Here is a 22,662-nt window from a genome sequence, read left to right as displayed (position 1 = left end):
AAAGGTTAAACTGTATTTTTTAAAGAAAGAACGAGCCCCACATTGTTTGGTGGCTTCATCCAGAGAGGACAAGCCAAAAAAAAAAGAGTTTACCAGTAAAAGTGCTACCCAGGTCTTCTAAGACCTGAAAAGTGAACGAACATTTGTTCTAAGTGATACGCAAGTTAGCGTATAAAGTGTAGTGCGGCCTAAGTCAGGCGCACTAAAAATCGAACATTTGTTCTAAGTGATACGCAAGTTAGCGTATAAAGTGTAGTGCGGCCTAAGTCAGGCGCACTAAAAATCGAACATTCGTTCTAAGTGATACGCAAGTTAGCGTATGAAGTGTAGTGCGGCCTAAGTCAGGCGCACTAAAAAAGCGAACATTTGTTCCAAGTGAATACGCAAGTTAGCGTATAAAGTGTAGTGCGGCCTAAGTCAGGCGCACTAAAAAGCGAACATTTGTTCTAAGTGATACGCAAGTTAGCGTATAAAGTGTAGTGCGGCCTAAGTCAGGCGCACTAAAAATCGAACATTCGTTCTAAGTGATACGCAAGTTAGCGTATAAAGTGTAGTGCGGCCTAAGTCAGGCGCACTAAAAAGCGAACATTTGTTCTAAGTGATACGCAAGTTAGCGTATAAAGTGTAGTGCGGCCTAAGTCAGGCGCACTAAAAAGCGAACATTTGTTCCAAGTCAATACGCAAGTTAGCGTATAAAGTGTAGTGCGGCCTAAGTCAGGCGCACTAAAAAGCGAACATTTGTTCCAAGTGAATACGCAAGTTAGCGTATAAAGTGTAGTGCGGCCTAAGTCAGGCGCACTAAAATCGAACATTTGTTCCAAGTCAATACGCAAATTAGCGTATAAAGTGTAGTGCGGCCTAAGTCAGGCGCACTAAAAGGCGAACATTTGTTCCAAGTCAATACGCAAATTAGCGTATAAAGTGTAGTGCGGCCTAAGACAGGCGCACTAAAATCGCACACCCGAATTCAGAAGCAGTCGCCGAGCAGCCGGAAAACGGAAGCCATCGCACTACTAGATCATCTTAATTGTTAAAAGAAAACAAGGTAAGAGAGAGAACATGGCGTCGGGAGGGATTAAATACAAACAGAATAAAAAGGGACATTGCCAGCTGTGCGATAACCCCGACTCAGCAGACAATATGGTCTGTTGTGACGACTGCGACAGATGGTTTCATATCGTCTGTGTGCGGTTGGATCATATTCCAACTAAGGCTGAGTTTTGGGCTTGCCCAAAATGTACGATAATAAAGGCGCAAATAAAAGCGCTTGAAAGTGAGGTCGCCAATTTAAGACGATCATCAGAAGAATCGAGCAAGGGTCTCCTGAGACAGTCAGAAGAGATGTTTCGATGCCAAAGAGAGTTTTTTGCCGATCTAGCAAATAACATGAAAGGTGCATCATCATCCAAGCCAGGTGTGTCCAAGGGCGGTTCCGAAGACGCGACCGCAAAAATGGTAAGGATGTTTGCAAGGCAATCTCTGATGGAGTTGCCCTATTTCGATGGATCATTTAAAGTTTGGTCCAAATTCGAGAACACGTTTAAGGAGACAACAAAAGAAGGCGAGTTTTCTAACTTAGAAAATTTGACTCGTCTCCAGAAGCATCTTAAGGGTGATGCATTAAAAATTGTGGAACCTCTATTGCTAGATAGCAAAAATGTTCCAAAGATAATGGCTACCTTAAAGGAAAACTTTGGTAACCAACAGAAAATATATAAACTTTTCAGAAACGAAGTAAAGGAACTGAAGAATCCTAGAATGGAAGTTCCAAAAAGTGTCATAGAGTTTGTAACGACGATTGATAATCTCGTTACAAACATAAAGATAACGAACTCTTTAGGATATATGCAAGATCAAGCCCTGATAGATGAAATCTTAGACAAATTGCCATTTAATCTAAGACAAGACTGGGCTCGAAAGGAAATTGATCGTAAGGATACTGCATCAGAAGCACATCCTTATGAAATTCCAACACTAGAGGATCTTCTCCAATGGTTGAGGCCTCAACAAAGAATTGCACAGGAACTAACAGAGTCGAAATTGAGAACTGATAAACAAATGAAACCTAAAGATAAGGTTTATACGCATCAAAGTTTCGATACTAACAAAAGAAAGGTATCTTGTTTTGCCTGTAATAAACAACACAAAACAACAGAATGCCCTACGTTCTTGAAGTCAAATGTAGAAGAAAGAAAAGCCATACTCATAAAGCATAAAGCATGCTTCAATTGCTGCAACTATGCCAATCATCGATTGAAAACGTGCCTTTTCAAGAAAAGGTGTGAGGTAAAAGGATGTACAGGTAAACATCATACACTGATACATCAAAATTCAGAGAACTCAATCCTGGTCTCTGAGAAAAAAGAGAAGGAGGCCGAAAAAGTTCATTATCATGAGGAGAAGGGAAAGGTTTTGTATCAGATTATACCAGTAACATTGAAAAATAATGATAAACAGGTTGACGTACTAGCGTTTTTAGACCCAGGTTCGTCAACAACATTAATTTTAGAGGAAGTTGCCAGACAGCTTGGAATAAGCGGAAAACAGAAACCGTTAACGTTGTCTTGGACAAATGGCGAAGAGCAAGTAGACAAAGGTAGCGAGGAAATATCAGTTCGAATTAAGGGCTACAAGGGGAAGACGTATCTGTTAGAAAAGGTACGAACATTAAAGGAAATGTCTCTGCCTACGCAATCCATTCGGAAGAAGCAACTGGTAAAAAGTTATCCTTACCTCTCAGATGTTGAATTTAGTGATTACGGAAACGAGAAACCAAAACTTCTGATAGGATTACCGCATTCTAATATCATGCGTGCTATCGATACTCGTTCAGGAAGATTTAATGAGCCGATAGCTCAGAAAACTAAAATTGGATGGGTAATATACGGGACACAAATGGACGATCGAAAACAAAATAACTTTTTAATGATGATTAATAATGACGAGACTTCCGAAGAAAAATCCATGAAGGAAATGATGCGTAGTTATTTCTCGACTGAAGAATTTGGCGTTATGGTACCGAGTAAGCCTCTCATGTCTAAGCAAGACGAAAGAGCTTTACAAATTATGAAAGACACGATTAATTATACAAATGGTCAATATGAAATAGGACTATTATGGAAAGAAGAAGAAAGAAAGAAGCTCCCAGATAGTTATCAAGTTGCCTTAAGCAGACTAAAGGGACAAGAGAAAAGGATGCGTGAAAATCCTGAGTTGCGAAGGTGGTATAATGATAAAATATTGGAGTATGAATCAAAGGCATACGTAAGAAAATTAAACCGAGAAGAGTTAATGCAAGATTCAAGACGAACATTCTACATACCGCATTTTTCAGTTACAAATCCAAATAAAATTCCTCGAAAACCGAGGCTAGTGTTTGACGCAGCCGCAATTATAAAAGGACAATCCTTGAATTCCAAACTACTTTCAGGGCCTGACGCAACTACGTCTTTATTAAGTATTTTAATTAGATTCAGGGAAGGGAAACTTGCGGTCACTGGTGATATTCAGGAAATGTTTCACCAAGTTAAAATTAAAAAGGACGATCAAAACTCTCAACGTTTTCTGTATAGATTTGCAGAAGAAGAGGATATGTGTGTGTACGTCATGCAAGTAATGACTTTTGGTGCAACGTGCTCACCGTCGTGTGCACAATACGTTAAAAACCAAAATGCCATTAAATTCCAAATCGATTATCCAAAGGCGGTAACTGCGATAATTGAAAACCACTATGTGGATGATTATCTCGACAGTTTCGATTCAATAGATGAGGCTAAGGAAACTGTGGGAAATGTAATAAAGATTCACGCACACGGACATTTTAATATAAGGAATTTTGTAACAAATTCCAAAGATTTGAAAAACTCATTGTCTGAAGACAAAATTATGCATAAGGAAGAAATCGTGCTAGGCGATGACGAGCAATCTTATGAAAAGGTTTTAGGTGTCTATTGGAACGTCGTCGATGACACCATAAGATATCGAGTAAAGATGTCAGACTTACCTGAATGGCCTACTAAGAGACAATTACTATCCGCCAGCATGAGCGTTTATGACCCATTAGGTTTGATATCTAATGTAACAATTAAAAGCCGAATATTGATCCAAGACTTATGGAAATTAGGGATCGGCTGGGACGATAAAATCCCCGAACCAATGTATATGGAATGGAGCAAATGGGAAAAGCGAATTGACAGTCTAAAAGGAATCAAATTTCCAAGATGTTATTCTTATCTCTCAGAAGGAGTAAAAAGAGAGATACATACGTTTGTTGACGCTTCGGATAGAGCATTTGCAGCGGTTGTTTATATGCGAACAATATTTGATGACCGAGTCGACGTAACCATAATAGCTGCGAAGGCCAGAGTCGCGCCAACTAAACTCTTATCAATTCCCAGACTGGAACTACAGGCCGCGGTCTTAGGAACTAGGTTAACTGAAACCGTTTTAAAGAGTCTGCGACTTAAGGTAGAAAAGGTAATATATTGGACAGACTCGACGGTAGTCTTGTCCTGGATTCAATCTGATCCCAGAGAATACAAGCAGTTTGTCGGCCTAAGAATTAGCGAGATTCTAGAATGCACATCGATGACGCAATGGAGATGGGTGAACTCGAAGAATAATCCAGCCGATGAAGCTACAAAATCAACAGAAAGAGAATCCATATGGAAGAATGGTCCAACATTTTTGAAAGAAGATGAAAAATTGTGGCCTCTTAGACCGATCAAGTTGAATACCAAGGAAGATATAAAAGTAGTGAACTTAGTCAAAGAAACTAATTTCACGAAATTTGAATTTATAAACATCGATTGGTGTTCGAACTGGAAACGTGCTAAACGAGCCGTAGGAAGAATCCTGATTTATGTCGACATATTGAGATCAAAAATTAAAAATGAATCTTACGAACGGATCGTTACAAAAGAAGTTTTAGATCGAGCAGAAAATATTATACTACGAAAGGCACAGTGGGAAGCGTATCCGGATGAAATGAGAAAATTACACTCGGACTTTCCGATAGATAAATCAAGTAAAATAATAAACTTAACGCCATTCTTAGATACAGATGGATTAATGAAGTCGAAAAGCAGGATCGAAAATGCAACTATGCTTCCGTACGGTACTAGATATCCTATTATATTACCGAAGAAGCATCATGCAACTTATTTGATATTACAATTTTATCACGAGAAATTTTTTCACAAAAAAATGGACGCAGCAATTGCTGCAGTTAGACAAAGGTACTGGGTAGTTGACATTCGAGCCTCGATGAAAAGGACAAAAGGTGCATGTCAAAGGTGCAGGAACGAAAGAGCTCGACCTAATCTACCCAGAATGGCATCATTACCAATATGTCGGCTGAATGCGAACGTAAAACCGTTTACCTTCACCGGAGTTGATTACTTCGGTCCAATGACAGTTTCGATTGGAAGAAGAACGGAAAAAAGATGGGGTGCGTTGTTTACTTGTTTATCAACACGTGCTGTTCATATTGAAGTAGCGAATAACTTAAGCACTGACGCCTTTTTTGTGTGTCTGAAAAATGTAATACACAGAAGAGGAAAAATTTCACAACTTTACAGCGACAATGGTACCAATTTCATAGGTGCAAATAACGAATTAAAAAAGATTCAAGAAAGGCTGGCAGGTGATGGAATAGAATGGTTTTTCAACCCGCCATCCGCTCCGCATTTTGGTGGAGTATGGGAAAGAATGATAAAAGAAGTTAAAAGTATAATGCCTTCACTTCAAACAACTATGCCTGAAGATATATTACGAAGTGTGTTAATAGAAATTGAGTTTATCATCAACAGCCGACCGTTAACGCATATTCCTATCGAATCAGAAGATGATGAAGCGTTGACGCCAAATCATTTTTTATTGGGATGCTCAGGGGAGGCCGAACCAAATTTAAACGACGTCTCAAAGGCAGAAGCTACTCGACAGCAATGGAAAAGAGTGCAGCAAATTACGAAAGAATATTGGTGCCGATGGGTAAGAGAATATTTACCAAACCTCGCTAGGAGACCAAAATGGCAAGAGTCATCGACCTCTCTAAAGCTAGGAGACATAGTAATTTTTCCGGATGAAGAGAGAAAAGGAAAATGGATAAAGGGTCTCGTGGTTGAAGTACGACGCGCTAAAGACGGTATAATTAGGTCCGCCGTCATAAAAACACAAAAAGGAACAGTAGTAAAACCTACAGTTAAATTATCGGTGCTAGACGTAAAGTCTAGTGAACCAAAAATAAGTACCGACACTCAAGATGAAGTGGAGGTCTCACAAATGGAAGGAAACAACCAACAGAAAATTGCCATCGAGTCTAGTAACAAAAGACCAACCCGAAGACAGAATACAAAATTGAAAAATATTTGTTTGGCAGCCTTAGCTTTGATGATGATAATATGTCAAGCATTTGGAACCATTGCTCCTGGATTGATTGCATACGATTGTGCGAATCCGGAGATAAATATAACTACATATTCGTTGCTGGACGTAGCACCATGTTTTCCACCGACAAATAATTTAACGACAATAGAAGTTCCAATACAAGTTTTACAAAAAAATGCAAAAGGATCTGCTCATGCGTATCAATCTATACGTAAAGTCATCTTGAAAAGATCTATACGACATTGTGGGATGCATTCTCACACGTCGGACTATCAATATGGCTATTCTCATTCGGTTAAGGAATTCACGAATGAAGAGTGCAGAATAACTCACTTACTGAATTCAGTACGTTTGACTCAAGAGACTAGAATTAACGAGGTCAAGAGAAACGGAACGACTCATGGAGAAGTACTAATAATCGGTCATGTACAAGGAAGCTCGTGTAAGGGTGGAATTTACCGAACACCATTTTACACCTGGGTAGACGCATTGGTTTACTATGAGTATGCAATTTCATTGTACGACTATACAAGTTCTGTGGATTATGAAAATGATCAGATAACACTACGCAACGGAATAGTTTGTACATACTCCCAAGGGAAATGTTTAGACGGGGAACAAGGATATATGACATGGGATATAAACGGCGATAAACGTTGCGAAGACGATGAATTCGAAGTAATTTATCAAGGAATGGTAAATAAAACTGTGGATGCTGGTAAGAAAAGAAATACGCAAGCCGTGTATAGCGCTATTTCAGACTCACATGTATTTTCCGTCAGAACCAGAGATCCAACTCGTATATGTGGATACAATGGTTACAAAACCGATCATCCGAGAATATTGATCCTAGAAGAAACAGAATTCAAATCGCCATTCAAAAGACGTCCGAATGGAAAAAATTATGACTTGTTTACTTACTTTAACTCAAAAATCACGCTAGTAGAGAGCTACATTGGGCAAAAGTTTGAGGAAATCTATAATACAATTATGACAGAAATGTGCAAGGTTGACAAGACAATAATGGAGACAAAACTGACTCTAGCTCGGCTCAATCCAACGGAGTTCGTTTCAGGGATAGTGAAGCGATCTGGATACACAGCTGTTGTAGCAGGAGAGGTTTTACACATTCTGGAATGCAAACCTGTCTATGTCACGCATAGAACAGCGGAGCGATGTTATCAGGAAATCCCAGTAAAGTATAACGGGACTGAAATGTATTTAGCTCCAGTTTCAAGAATCCTTCAAATGAGGGGAACCGAAATAGATTGTACACCAATCCTTCCTGCGAAGTATATGTTTGGCGGAAGATGGTATACTACAGATGGTCGTTTGAGAGAAACGACGTCGCCAAATAAATTAACTACTGACATAGTCACGACGTGGACGTATACGCCGCTACCAAGCCTAATGCAAAGCGGAGTTTATGATGCCGATAGCATTGAAAAGATGCGTAATATGATTTATGATCAAGGAGAAAAAAGAATCGCTTCAAATGTACCTCATAAAATTTTAGCGAGTCAACAACCAAACCTACAAGGATATAATTTTGACGCCTTAGTATCGGAAAGAGTGATAGAGAACGCTCTGAATAGATATTGGGAAAAATTAATATCTTGGACGACATGGCTGGGAAATTTAACTTCTACATTCTTAGGAATTTACATGATAGGGAGAATATTGAAGTTTGTGGTAGACACAATAATGCATGGGCGTATATTGTACGATATTTATGGATTAGGGTGGCAGTTAATTGCTTCATTTTGGGATTCACTGACTACTTTCTTGTCTCATAGAAACTCGTTGCGAAGGTCTCAACAAGAGGCAGATAGGAACGAAATAAATAACTCAGGCGAATGTGAAAGCGTTCAAATAGAGGAAAGAAGAACTGCACCATTATATCCTACATTAACGAGAAACGATTAATATCAGCCACGGTATTTTGTAAATCGATGTGGTGGATTTACGGGGGTTGGAAATGTGGCTGACAGTTTCACCAGCGTGCCTAGATTTAAATCCCATACTAGGATTCTAAATTTAAGCTAGCGAGAAATGAAATCTCCCGCATCGTCGAGCTCCCGGGTTACGACATCGAATCATAAAATCCGTTAGAAATAAGAGCAACGACCGATGTCGTCGTTTAAAGGGCTAAAATAAAATAATGTAAGCACTTATCTCGAGCAGGGCTATGACCTCCTCGAAGAAGGAAGGAATAGCATAAAACACATGCCTCGAGACAAGTGAATGACCTCCTTGAAGGGAGGAGAAACAGCTGGATTTAACTTGTCATAGTTGGGATCGCAAGCTGGGCAATGTAAGGAAAAGAAGGAAATAAGGGGTCGTTGAATGCCTGTGTTCTCTCTCTTCCTTATAGCATAACCACGCATGCGCACAAGCCTAGGGAGGTAAGAAACACGAAATTCAGGCTTATGCGCAAGCGCGGAATAAATTAAGAATTAACATTAGACGTAAGTCTGTTCTAACTTGTAGTATATAAGCAAAATTTGTTAATTAAAATAGGAGTAGCAACTCAAAGGTTAAACTGTATTTTTTAAAGAAAGAACGAGCCCCACAATTACTTTAATGCAAGTGGCGCCTTGCAAAATTTATCACTCTTATTCATATTCGCGTCATCCAGTTGTGTCTCTGACATTACTCTCCCGCTTTTTTTCCTGCTTGTTACAATTGCATACAAAAAATTACTCGTCCTTTTTAAAAATCAGCTTTAAGAGAGATTTGTTCTTCTATCGATGAAAAATAAATGCTTCGTCCTTCTAATGATGGATGAAAAATTTCATTAAATTGAGAGTTTGTGAAGTTTGATGACTTGCACATTTCTGGGTTTGCTCCAAATGCCGAAATGGTTCCAAAACAAATTTTTATTTGAAATTATCAGAACATTTTTCAGAGTAATTAGAAAAAAAACCAGCCATGGGAAATCAGAGGAAAAACTCCGAAAAGGTTTAGTCAACGACATACTTTTTTTTTGTTGTTTTCATTAAACGCGCATCTTCTGACATACACACCGTGAAACAGGTGTCATAAAAAACAAAGTAGCTGGTGAATTTTTAAAAGCCTATCCGTTTCACCATACGCGAAGAGCAGGGAATAGTTTGGTCTCCGGCGCAGTAGGCGGTGTATCCAAAATGTATGTACCACAAGAGAGCACACCGAGAGAAAAAAAAATACTTGGCCAGTGGATCGATAAAAACTTATTAATTCAAGGATTTTGGAGCGCGAACACGATGTGCAAAATTTGCTCCATTTCCCCTGGAGGCGATTATGAGTTGCAATATAAAGCCGTGACAGACTGGTTTACGGAATTCAATGTTCGTGTAGAATAAGTGTAAAATTATTGCGACAACTTAAATAAACAAAAAATGAACAAATCTTCAGACAAAATAAAGGGTAATTTTTTATGAGGTATAGGATTTGATTTTCAAGAAAAAGCTAAAAAAAATCGAGAAAATTAATAAATTCTAAATTTTAATCGATAGAATGATCAAAATAATTTATTGTTTGAAGATGATTTCATGCAAATGCATGAAATCATGGCCCATGGACAAGGTCCCAAACAGTAACTTTTTTTTTGGGATGCATTGGTAGCTATTGCAATGCTTCTGGCTGGTTTTCACTCCAGCAATTTTGCTTGAAACGAACACAATTTTTCGATAAAAAAGTGGATCTTCCTTCAGCCATTCATGATTGAATTGTAGACCAAACTGAAGAGGTTAGAAAATGACACAAGACACGAGACACACGTGATCTGTCAAAAACAGTGTTGCCAAAAAGTTACCAGCGAAAAATCACCCTTTACATATTAGTAGTATATGTAAAGAGTACTATTATGATGAAATATCTCAACCACATAAATTGAATGCCAGATGCAGCAGTTTCTAATATTTATTTCCTATATTGAAAATATGAATTGAAACTTAAGGAAGGCGGGCACTGGTCTGGAAGATGTGGAATGTTTGAAACCTGATCCGGATGGAGTACTGGGGACCATCGTCACCATTGCCGTTCATTTGTCCTGCACAGCACAAAAATTTCGTGTGAATTTACGTCTCCATGGATGAACATAATTCGTTCTAAATTTTGCAATCAACTGCAAATTGACCTGATCTTTCAACACCGCAGACATACATTTCATAATTGATGTTAGAATTAGTCATCACTCCCGAAAATACGGCCTGATTTGATTTATGTGACGTGTAAATTCCAATTTTTTTTAAGAGTGCCTACACTGGGAATCGGGGAAATCCAATCGCAGAGAGAAGTCAAGTTCGCCATCGGAATGTGCTTCCTGGGACTGTGATTTTCCATGCTGGAAATATTCAAATTGTTCGGGAAACATCGTTATTGTCATACAGAAGCCGATGAGCTTCATGCCACTCGAATTTTCATCACGATTTTCATCACAATACATTTTATGCAATGATGCAACGTTTTCTTCCCGAGTATGAGCGGGGACCATGCCAGGATGGCTTCGTCACATCGAATCGCAGTTCATGACATCCAACAAATCGAACGGAAACCACATACGACTGACTGACTGACTGACTGACTGACTGACAGACAGACAGAGCCCATATTCATTCTATTTGTGTCCCGTGCAATGGAGCTATCCTCTGTCGAACGTTACCAGCATGACTATGTCGAAACAGTGCCTTGCATGTTACCGCCTACTAGATCCAAGTTTATTGGATTGGATTTGATGTCACTTTTATTTACGTTCGGTTTCGATGCTACATCAGTGTTTAACATGGAAAAAAAATCGGCAAAATTCCGAAAAACTAAACTCAATACTTATTGAGCTGAGACGACCTTGACTCGGATGTTTGAAATCAATCTCAATCACATTTTAAATCATGCACATGCAATATTCATTCCGTATACAAAAAAAAATCCTATGTTCAGCATATTTAGCCGACCGATGTTGACTTCTTAACCGTCCTACGCAGCTCCAAGGAAACCAACCAAACAGGAACTGCCGGAAGAATGGGTACGGGGCTTCGGTGGAAAATGTCTGAAAGCTCCTGGAAAGAAAGTAAACAACGCCAACCTCGGCGAATAAGATTGATGATTGCGCACTCGAGCGCTGCTGCATGAATTCAATTTTGTTTTTCGTTCAATAAAAATCGAACCAGCAAAATCTGAAGCGCTTCGATGAATACACGATGTGGATACTTGTCACGAATTTCCATACGCGCATTATCGTTTGTATCACTTGAAATTACATCCGACCGATGAAATGACAAAGACACAGAACTGAATGAATAACGAATGAAAAAGCAGCTCGCTATTGTTTGGATTTCATTTCACTGGAAACCCGATGAGCTGTTTGTCATTTGTCAGAAAAAATCCGTTTAATCCAGGTTTTTTTCTTCGCTTTTTTTTGTTTTAAATACATTATTGTTTCTACTGCCCACCAAGGTTAAAAATTTAAAAATTTTGTATTGATAGATTAACAGTTAATTCAGTAGCTGCCAAGTTGCGTAACCTGATTCTATCACTAGCCTGTTCAAGGCCTACTTTGGCAAAAAACAGAATCATAACAATTTTTCCCCGAAGAGATAGAAATACGGCTTCTTCTACAAAGTTCTAGAACTATTGAAAATAATTTACTTTGTCTAAATTCCCAAAATCTAAGTCGTTTTGAATATACAAAAAAGAATTTTTTATGGCAAGTCTCTATGGGTTTTACCTTTATATATATATATATATATATATAAAATAGGTATAGAATTCGCTCTAACGTTAGAAAAATTTTCAATACTTCAATTTGATTACAGCCAAAAACATGGTCAAAATATATTAGAGTGGTCGAAATACCTCCGTTGGCCTAGTAAACAAAAGCCTACTTCGATAGTCAATAGCGTACTTCAGTGCGATGACGTTCTCGAAACCAGAAATAACAACAAATATACATATAAACTTGAATTTGTCGGTTACGTAATTTCTACGATCATATCTCCGGAACCGAAGTGTCAGCCATTTGGTTTTACAGCTTCTTGAAAAAATAACCGAACAAAAATTCCTAAAAGAATAACCGAAATCGGTTTGTTTAACTGTCTATCAATTGGAGAGGATTTGAGGTCGATTCAGAATTTTTTTCGCCCTTTTCAATGATGGTATAAAATTTTGAACACACTTTACCCTATATTTCCGCAACCGGAGGTCGGATCCGGATAAAATTCAGGAATTATGTATGGGACCACAGGACCTTTCATTTGAACCTAAGTTCATGAACATCGGTAGCGCCATCTATGAAAAAAATTAGAACACATATTTTCATTTTTTTGCACTTTTTACCCCATAACTCCGGAACCGAAAGTCGGATCCAAATAACATTCAGGAATTTTGTATGGGGCCGCAAGATTTTTCATTTGAATCTAAGTTTGTGAAAATCGGTTCAGCCATCTCCGAGAAAAGTTAGTGCAAAAAACGTTACTTACATACATACACACAGACATTTTCCGAACTCGTCGAGCTGTGTCGAATGGTATATGACATCATGGGTTTCTATTCTATAACCTTTCTATAGAAGAGGCAAAAATTAGAACTTAAGCGTCAATGTATGCAGTATAGGATAGAAATATTTCTCAAAACAAAAATTACTAGTCGAAAAAAACGTTTTGGTTCAGCACGTCAGAAAAGACATGACACTTCGGTGCCAATTGAAAAAACTTTCATTAACTTTACAAAACACAGCATTAACTTTACGTCTGCTTAGCGGTTCAAATTGAACTGTTTAAGTTTGCACTAAGCAGTTCAATTTGAACTGCTCTTCACTGACGAGTCTTAGACGAAACGTAAAGAAAAGAAAAAATTACTAGTCGTGTAAGTTCCCACTGGGAAAAAAAGAAAAAAATAGCTGTTATCAGACCTGCCACACGACTGGACCTAACTAAGCCATTGTAAATTACATACTTGGAAAAACTCATGTAAATTTTCGTCTTTTGAGATCGACAAAGGCCAAGGGTCCAAAATGTCAAATTTCACGTTTGAATGAACACATATTTTATGCATTCTGTTACATTGTTTGGCATAGATTTAAATCATTCCTGAAAAATTACGATTATTTGATGAATTACCTTTTTTTGAGTTGTGTCATATGTAGATTTGCGCCACCTGCAAAATTGAATAATTTATTACGGTGCAGCTTTAAGTAGGCCATGCCAACAGAAGGTATGAGACCTCGGTAGTCAACTAACCGGTGAGGGAGACTTTGAAGCACTAGGCAATCGACAAATTACTTGCCTGAAGAGACACAATCTGTTGTATCAAGAAAAGATCAGTTCCTAATAGAGCGGTATTTATGCTTTGTATGATATTGTCAATTGAATAACTGATTCGATGAAAAGATCTCACTTCTACTTAATTTTGGCGATTTTTCGACTTGAATACGCCTTACTTTACTATGGGGCGCCTTTTCAAAATTCAATTTCAACGAGAACAGGCAGAACATAATCGTAAATATATCGAAATAAACACACATGGGCTGAAAAGTCCCGGACCAGAAAAACACGGTTTTTAGGTTCAAAATCAACTTTATTCATAAACGTAATCTTCATCAAGAGCAACGCAATAATTCTAGTGCCGCTTTAACAAATTTAATACCACTTTTGTTCAACGATTTATCTTTTACCTCAAAATAGGCCTCAGTTTCATCGATAACCTCTTCATTCGTGCAAAATTTCTCACCGGCGAGCATTTTTTCCTGGTTTTCCAACAGTCAGTAGTCGCTGGGAGCCAAATCTGGCGAATACAGTGGATGTAGGGGTAATTTAGAAGTTCAATTCATGTATTTTTGCCTGTGTTTTGATTGACTTGTGACACGACTAAATTTTTTTCTTTGTCATATGCGTTCTTTTTTTTACAATTTCAGCCTGTTCACTGTATTCACTGTTAATGGTATCTCCTTTCTCAAGATAATCGATAAACACCACGCACATCTCAAAATACCGAGGCCATAACCTTTCCAGTGTTCCTCTTAGGATGCTTTGGAATAGTCTAGAAATATGTGATCTGTCACATTTTTCTGCTCCGTTCACGCCTGACTAATCTTGAATGAATGGATATCAAATTTAACTTCGGTTTGTCGAAATTCTTTAAATGATTAACCATATGGTAACTAAACATTATCATCACCATAGCGAAAAGTGATCGTTAGAATTTAGTAAGGTAATTTCAAATTCCAAGATGGCGGTATATTTGGGTCCGGTTTGTCCGGATATTATTTCAAATCTCTACCTAAGGAGTGTATCGAAAATAAGCTATCCACAAATTTTTCTTTGAAATTATAATAAAAAACGATATTTTATTCAAACTAAAAATTGATCCTTCATTGTTCGAGGTTAAACTTGAGCATAATAAAAACCGGATGAAATTTAAGTTATTTCTTCACGAATTTTCGAACTTTTGATCGAACGCTCTTCATCAAGTTCCGGACAAGTATTGCATCGCATTTTCTGGACGCTTGAGACCAAATTTTTTTGAACTCCTGCATGCTCCCAGCTACCTAACCAGTCTTCTTGAAGACGCTCTTCACGATTGCACAGTAACATTCGATGGGTCGAAGCTGAGAGCAATTTGGTGGATTGATATTTTTCTCAACGAAATTTATACGTTTTTCCGCAAGCCAATTGAGAGTGGTTTCGGCATAGTGAGCCGACGCCAAATCCAGCCAAAACAGTGGAGGTGTACTATACTTCTTATATAAAGGCAGCAATCTCTTCTGGAGACACTCAGATCGGTAGATTTCTGCATTTATAGTTCCGGTAATGTAAAAAATAGTTGACTACAAACCAGAGGAACATATTGCTTGCCATACCAGTACCTTTCGACCGCATTTCACCACTTGAATCGGCCTGTTCGCATCGCTCACATCCTCCCCAACGACGACAGTAAAGTATTGTAGACTTGGAAGGGTTTTTGAATCCTCCTTTACATAAGTCTCATCGTCCTTCAAAACGCATGCATCCGGACACTGCAAAAGACGCGAATACAATTTCCGAGCCCTTGTTGCTGCTCGCTTCTTCTGTTCTACACCTTTGTTTCGAGATTTTCTGCTTCTTGTAGGTCTTCATGTGATTTCGCCTCTTGATACGCTGGATCATTCCGACATTCGTTCCTGCTTTTTTGGCCAAATCACGTATTGACATTGATTTGTTCTTCATGATTAGAGATACCACTTTCTGGTCCAGTTTCGGGTTGGAAGAACCTGGTTTTCTGTTCCCCAAACTTATATATGATGGTTTTAACACTGGCATGATGTATTGCAAACCGCTTCGCGAATTTTCGCATAATAATACCCTTCTCACTTAGCCATGGGTCCAGAACCTTAACTTTCACTTCCTTTTCAATACGCGACAATTTTAAAACGCAGAATTTCAACCGTACAAACAAGTAAACAAACGAAAACTAACAGCCAAACGCACAGCATGCTGTGATCTGAGCATAAAAAACCATCACAAATACATGCGTACACAGAAATGTATGTGGATAGTTTATTTTCGATACACTCTACATGGGCATTTTGAAACATGTGCGACAAACGAATACTTCTATCGATTTTGTGGCAAATTTTCACAATATTTTCATATTTCGAGCATACACTGGGGTCTCTTTTTACGCGAGGGATACGTACCGCGTAAAAAAATACCGCGTAACTTCGGAAATCCGCGTAAAAAAAACCTCAAAATTAAAAAAAAAAATTTGTTATGCCAAATATCTTAGAAATGCATGAAACGTCCAGATCTGCTGTAATCCCAAAAACATTTTTTGTTGTAAAAATCGACTTTGGGACATAGAAAAATTTTGAGACTTCCAAAATCGAAATTTTTTGGTGCCGAAAAAACACCGCGAAACTTTGGAAATCCGCGTAAAAAACAGCGTGACTTCGAAAATCCACGTAAAAAAAGCCGCGTGAAAAGAAATAGGATAAGAAAACGCATAAAAATAGACCCCAGTGTATAACAGTTTGAAGCAATTCCAAAATCCAAGATGGCGTCTTTCTAGATTGTTAAGTAAGCTTTGGAAATTGACGTTTTTTAACCGTTCTAAAAATCCAAGATGGAGATTTCCGACAGTTCGATATTCTTTAAAAATCTCACATAAGGTTTGACCCAAATATTGATTATAAAAACTAGTCTTAGGTAAATTTCTTCAAGTTCCAGTTTCATGAGCTAGTAAGCCATTGTACAACTAACAACAATCGCAATACAATGTTTGAATAATATACAAAAGGAAACAATAAAGGAAAAATACTAATTTCTTTTTAGAACATTTCCACTGATTTGGGGTACATTTTCATTTTCATCCATCCAATCTTATTCGTATTCGCGTCAATCCGGTTACGCCTCTGACACTACCCACTCACTTTTTTGCCTACATCTTCAGCCAACTCTGGGAGATCTGAGTGAGTTTTTTAAATGTTGTTTAATCTATTTTAGGTGCATTTCAGTGTTCGAAATTGGCCCGTAACTTTCTGTTCAGTGTTTTAGCGGGTATCAAAGAATTTGTTTTAGTGAATGAAATTAGTTTCTTTTTTTTTTTATTAGCTAATGTGATGACTTTTTTATTACGATCCATTCGGAGAGTTGGTAAAAAGACCCACTCCCGAAATGTTCATTGGCTTGTTTCTTCTTCTCATCTGTAAAGCAGTTCACACGTACTACAGCAAGATTTAAAAACGACAACCCTGCGGGGTCGCTCGAACCGTTGACGTAGGACTACATAAAAATTTTCAGAACTATTGTGACAATTTAGTCGCAAATATTTAGGAAGTGATTAATTTTATTGTAATTAGCATCTATTTTTGCATATCCCCCACACATTTTAGCTATGCGAAATATATTTTCGAAAGTAAATAATTGAGAATTTTTGTGGTCCTGAAAAGAGCCGTTCCGTTTGACAGCGTTGTTCCAACTCTTGCTATACCGTGGATGGCAGTGAATCAAATCAGAGCAAATGGTTACAAATGTTCGGATAAACCTAATACAGTAACAACGTAAATTCTCGGTCGAGTATTTTGCGTGATGAAACTTTGTTTAAATAATATCACTATCATACACATGAAAAAAGGTGGGGCTAAAGCTAGTAAATATTTAAAAAATCAATAAAAAAAGACTTTATATTCGATTTCTTCACGTTTCTCGGCTCGGCTCGTCAGTGTTTAAAGCAGTTCAAATTGAACTACCACCTTCGCCTAGCAGTTCAATTTAAACCGTTAAGCAGACGCAAACTTTATACTTAATCTTTCACTAACATTTTATTTATTTCAATCGAAAAACATATCGTTGGTTCTCATAGATGCTTTTGTCAGGTGTAAAAAGGGTATTAAATTTTTCAGGTAAAGTTTGATGACGTGGAATGGTGTAATCGAGTATTTCCACGAAATTTCAAAAAGATGTTCATTTATTTTATTTTTTTATATGATATCAATTTTATCAACCAAACAAGCACAGACCATACGGATTCAATTCGATAGAGGAATATTGCCCTTTTTATCTGTGCATACATCACACACTTCTTTCTTGAAGTAGCAGTGATGAAAGATATGCAAATGATGCAAAATTTGCTACACTGCCACCGGGGAATGTCAACAGAAGATTTCCTCAGGGAACATTCGAATTTTTTACGGTTCGCATAAAAGTGCGGATGACAAACAAAATAAAAACAACTTTTTGAAAAGACACCCTCCCTGGTAAGATCAGCTAGCGGAGTCCTTCGCCCCCTCAAACGCTATTTTTTTCATCATCTCATCTTTTACACTGGAAGACAGTTGCGCGGTTGAACTCGAACTTTAAATGAACAGGCAATTCGAGAACATTTTCAGGAAACGAAATCGGAAACAGTTAATCCAACCAAAATTCGAAATGCTACCGCTGTTAAAATTACCATAAATTTTAGCCGTTTTCTATTTTATCACTCGTGTTCTCAATCGCCATACTCACTGCATATTTCAATTTTTTTTTTCAGATTCAAATTCGAGTAGAAATAATGCTATATCACATCCAAAGTTTCGTCAAAAAATCGCTTAACGGACGGGCAAAGAAAACCCATGTAAAGTGAAGGAACAATTCGAATTATGCAGCCAACGTTGGATAAGTAAAAATATGTAACAAACGATTGCTGAATGGTGGTGTGAAGTGTAAATATTCCGTTTTCGGTTCTCTTCATGTTCGATGATAGTGAAAAAGTGTTAAAACGAAAATCTTGCTTGGAAAAATATTTGTTTTTCGCGTGAGAAAAAAATATGCAGAGTGATAAATATTCAATTTCTTTCCCCAGACGGCTCTAGGTGTATTCTGCCGGCAATGTAAAATTACCGTGCTGCAGCTGCAGGAAATTTATGTTTCACGGTCCAGTCAAATGAATGTGGTTTTACGGGAAAATATGGTGTGAAGAATAAACTATAAAAAAAAGGGCGAGCATTCCAGTGTTTCCGGAATCCAGTGGATAAATTAGATTACGCTGACGGCAGGAGAATAACTTAGGCTTCGGGGGAAAGATTTTATTTAGTGTTGATAGAAGAACCGCAATTCACCATGCTGCAGGTGACGGCCGACCGAATGTCCGGAAGACGGAGCAGCTCCATCGGATGTCGTTCGATCGTTGGCCGGCGGACGTCGATGTACATCAACCAGACCCAGCACGACCGGGATCCGTTCAAGGTAAGCTGCATGATTGAGTTTTGCCATCACCACCCAGCAGGCGGATCTGGAAGGTTGCGATTGAAATGTGATGATTGAAATGTCACATATTTTCCAGGCGACTTTATAGAATATTTATTGAGTAGCTTTCCTCAAACCGAAGCATTTTCAACTACAAAAAAAGCCCTGAATGTCAAAAATCTTGCACAGAATGCATTCTACCAACTCAAAAATATTGAGTTCTGGAATACTGTGTTTAATAACACTTGAAAACCTGTCATCACTTACACTTTTCCTTTCTCACTTTTCACTTTTCACTTTTCACTTTTCACTTTTCACTTTTCACTTTTCACTTTTCACTTTTCATTTTTCATTTTTCACTTTTCACTTTTCACTTTTCACTTTTCACTTTTCACTTTTCACTTTTCACTTTTCACTTTTTACTTTTCACTTTTCACTTTTCACTTTTCACTTTTCACTTTTCACTTTTCACTTTTCACTTTTCACTTTTCACTTTTCACTTTTCACTTTTCACTTTTCACTTTTCACTTTTCACTTTTCACTTTTCACTTTTCACTTTTCACTTTTCACTTTTCACTTTTCACTTTTCACTTTTCACTTTTCACTTTTCACTTTTCACTTTTCACTTTTCACTTTTCACTTTTCACTTTTCACTTTTCACTTTTCACTTTTCACTTTTCACTTTTCACTTTTCACTTTTCACTTTTCACTTTTCACTTTTCACTTTTCACTTTTCACTTTTCACTTTTCACTTTTCACTTTTCACTTTTCACTTTTCACTTTTCACTTTTCACTTTTCACTTTTCACTTTTCACTTTTCACTTTTCACTTTTCACTTTTCACTTTTCACTTTTCACTTTTCACTTTTCACTTTTCACTTTTCACTTTTCACTTTTCACTTTTCACTTTTCACTTTTCACTTTTCACTTTTCACTTTTCACTTTTCACTTTTCACTTTTCACTTTTCACTTTTCACTTTTCACTTTTCACTTTTCACTTTTCACTTTTCACTTTTCACTTTTCACTTTTCACTTTTCACTTTTCACTTTTCACTTTTCACTTTTCACTTTTCACTTTTCACTTTTCACTTTTCACTTTTCACTTTTCACTTTTCACTTTTCACTTTTCACTTTTCACTTTTCACTTTTCACTTTTCACTTTTCACTTTTCACTTTTCACTTTTCACTTTTCACTTTTCACTTTTCACTTTTCCACTTTTCACTTTTCACTTTTCACTTTTCACTTTTCACTTTTCACTTTTTCACTTTTCACTTTCCACTTTTCACTTTTCACTTTTCCATTTTCCATTTTCCATTTTCCATTTTCCATTTTCCATTTTCCATTTTCCATTTTCCATTTTCCATTTTCCATTTTCCATTTTCCATTTTCCATTTTCCATTTTCCATTTTCCATTTTCCATTTTCCATTTTCCATTTTCCATTTTCCATTTTCCATTTTCCATTTTCCATTTTCCATTTTCCATTTTCCATTTTCCATTTTCCATTTTCCATTTTCCATTTTCCATTTTCCATTTTCCATTTTCCATTTTCCATTTTCCATTTTCCATTTTCCATTTTCCATTTTCCATTTTCCATTTTCCATTTTCCATTTTCCATTTTCCATTTTCCATTTTCCATTTTCCATTTTCCATTTTCCATTTTCCATTTTCCATTTTCCATTTTCCATTTTCCATTTTCCATTTTCCATTTTCCATTTTCCATTTTCCATTTTCCATTTTCCATTTTCCATTTTCCATTTTCCATTTTCCATTTTCCATTTTCCATTTTCCATTTTCCATTTTCCATTTTCCATTTTCCATTTTCCATTTTCCATTTTCCATTTTCCATTTTCCATTTTCCATTTTCCATTTTCCATTTTCCATTTTCCATTTTCCATTTTCCATTTTCCATTTTCCATTTTCCATTTTCCATTTTCCATTTTCCATTTTCCATTTTCCATTTTCCATTTTCCATTTTCCATTTTCCATTTTCCATTTTCCATTTTCCATTTTCCATTTTCCATTTTCCATTTTCCATTTTCCATTTTCCATTTTCCATTTTCCATTTTCCATTTTCCATTTTCCATTTTCCATTTTCCATTTTCCATTTTCCATTTTCCATTTTCCATTTTCCATTTTCCATTTTCCATTTTCCATTTTCCATTTTCCATTTTCCATTTTCCATTTTCCATTTTCCATTTTCCATTTTCCATATTCCATTTTCCATTTTCCATTTTCCATTTTCCATTTTCCATTTTCCATTTTCCATTTTCCATTTTCCATTTTCCATTTTCCATTTTCCATTTTCCATTTTCCATTTTCCATTTTCCATTTTCCATTTTCCATTTTCCATTTTCCATTTTCCATTTTCCATTTTCCATTTTCCATTTTCCATTTTCCATTTTCCATTTTCCATTTTCCATTTTCCATTTTCCATATTCCATTTTCCATTTTCCATTTTCCATTTTCCATTTTCCATTTTCCATTTTCCATTTTCCATTTTCCATTTTCCATTTTCCATTTTCCATTTTCCATTTTCCATTTTCCATTTTCCATTTTCCATTTTCCATTTTCCATTTTCCATTTTCCATTTTCCATTTTCCATTTTCCATTTTCCATTTTCCATTTTCCATTTTCCATTTTCCATTTTCCATTTTCCATTTTCCATTTTCCATTTTCCATTTTCCATTTTCCATTTTCCATTTTCCATTTTCCATTTTCCATTTTCCATTTTCCATTTTCCATATTCCATTTTCCATTTTCCATTTTCCATTTTCCATTTTCCATTTTCCATTTTCCATTTTCCATTTTCCATTTTCCATTTTCCATTTTCCATTTTCCATTTTCCATTTTCCATTTTCCATTTTCCATTTTCCATTTTCCATTTTCCATCGTGTCTCCACATTTTAATTGAATGGTCCCTAGAATGCCCGATAGAAAGACGTAACTCAGCCGTCGATTCTACTGCAATGTAATTGAATTTCTGCATTAAACTTGAATGTGAACATTTCCAAAAGTTCACTTCGTTGCTTTGTTCGAAGTTAAGACGAATACAATGGGAAACATGAATCAAGTTAAAATGTATGTCACCAGCGAGTAACCGGGCATGATGGTGGATAAAACGAACCATTGCGCTCTAACGATGGACAAATGCAATTACATCGAGTTTCCAGACAAAGACAATCGCTTTCCGATGTTAAACTTTGATCGTAGCTTCGTACATCCAAGCGACGGTTACTGGCAGTAAAAAAATCCAATCTCGAAATAGTCGAACAAGAATCAAATGAAATCTCTGAATCGAATAAACCTTTCATTGCAACAGTTGCCATTTTTCCCACCGCTTAGTTTCAGCACCAAAATTACAGAAACGACACAAACGACATAAGGACACATAACCGTAACAATTGGCCATTAGAGTTAGTCTGCCGGAATCGACCGGACGAATTTTGTGTCCAAGATACGATACGGTACCGGTAAGCTGTAAACATTTGTGGCCCTCACCAGTACTAGTTAATAGCAGAAAAATTAGACGGCTGCTGCTTGACACATTATTGGCAGATCGTCTCAAACAATGGCCGTTTGTCGATTTTCGGTTAA

General features: G+C 37.0%; 2 protein-coding genes across 2 annotated transcripts in view; both read left to right on the top strand.

Annotated features, from left to right (window-relative positions):
* The window catches only part of LOC131431886 (uncharacterized), a 380,408-nt gene that overhangs the window by 125,376 nt on the left and 232,370 nt on the right, over window positions 1–22,662 (top strand). The window contains exons 2-3 of the mRNA XM_058597830.1: window positions 18,373–18,544; window positions 18,685–19,067. Coding sequence (XP_058453813.1) covers window positions 18,942–19,067 — 126 coding nt within the window. The 5' untranslated portion in view covers window positions 18,373–18,544; window positions 18,685–18,941. The remainder of the gene's footprint in view (window positions 1–18,372; window positions 18,545–18,684; window positions 19,068–22,662) is intronic.
* LOC131429370 (uncharacterized) lies at window positions 1,141–11,464 on the top strand. The gene is made up of 2 exons (XM_058593447.1): window positions 1,141–5,026; window positions 11,352–11,464. The coding sequence occupies exons 1-2, from the start codon at window positions 1,141–1,143 to the stop codon at window positions 11,462–11,464; spliced, it is 3,999 nt and encodes a 1,332-aa protein (XP_058449430.1).

This window comes from Malaya genurostris, chromosome 2 (genome assembly GCF_030247185.1).
Source record: "Malaya genurostris strain Urasoe2022 chromosome 2, Malgen_1.1, whole genome shotgun sequence".
Taxonomy (NCBI): Eukaryota; Metazoa; Arthropoda; class Insecta; order Diptera; family Culicidae; genus Malaya; species Malaya genurostris.
This window is presented reverse-complemented; position numbering and strand designations above follow the sequence as displayed.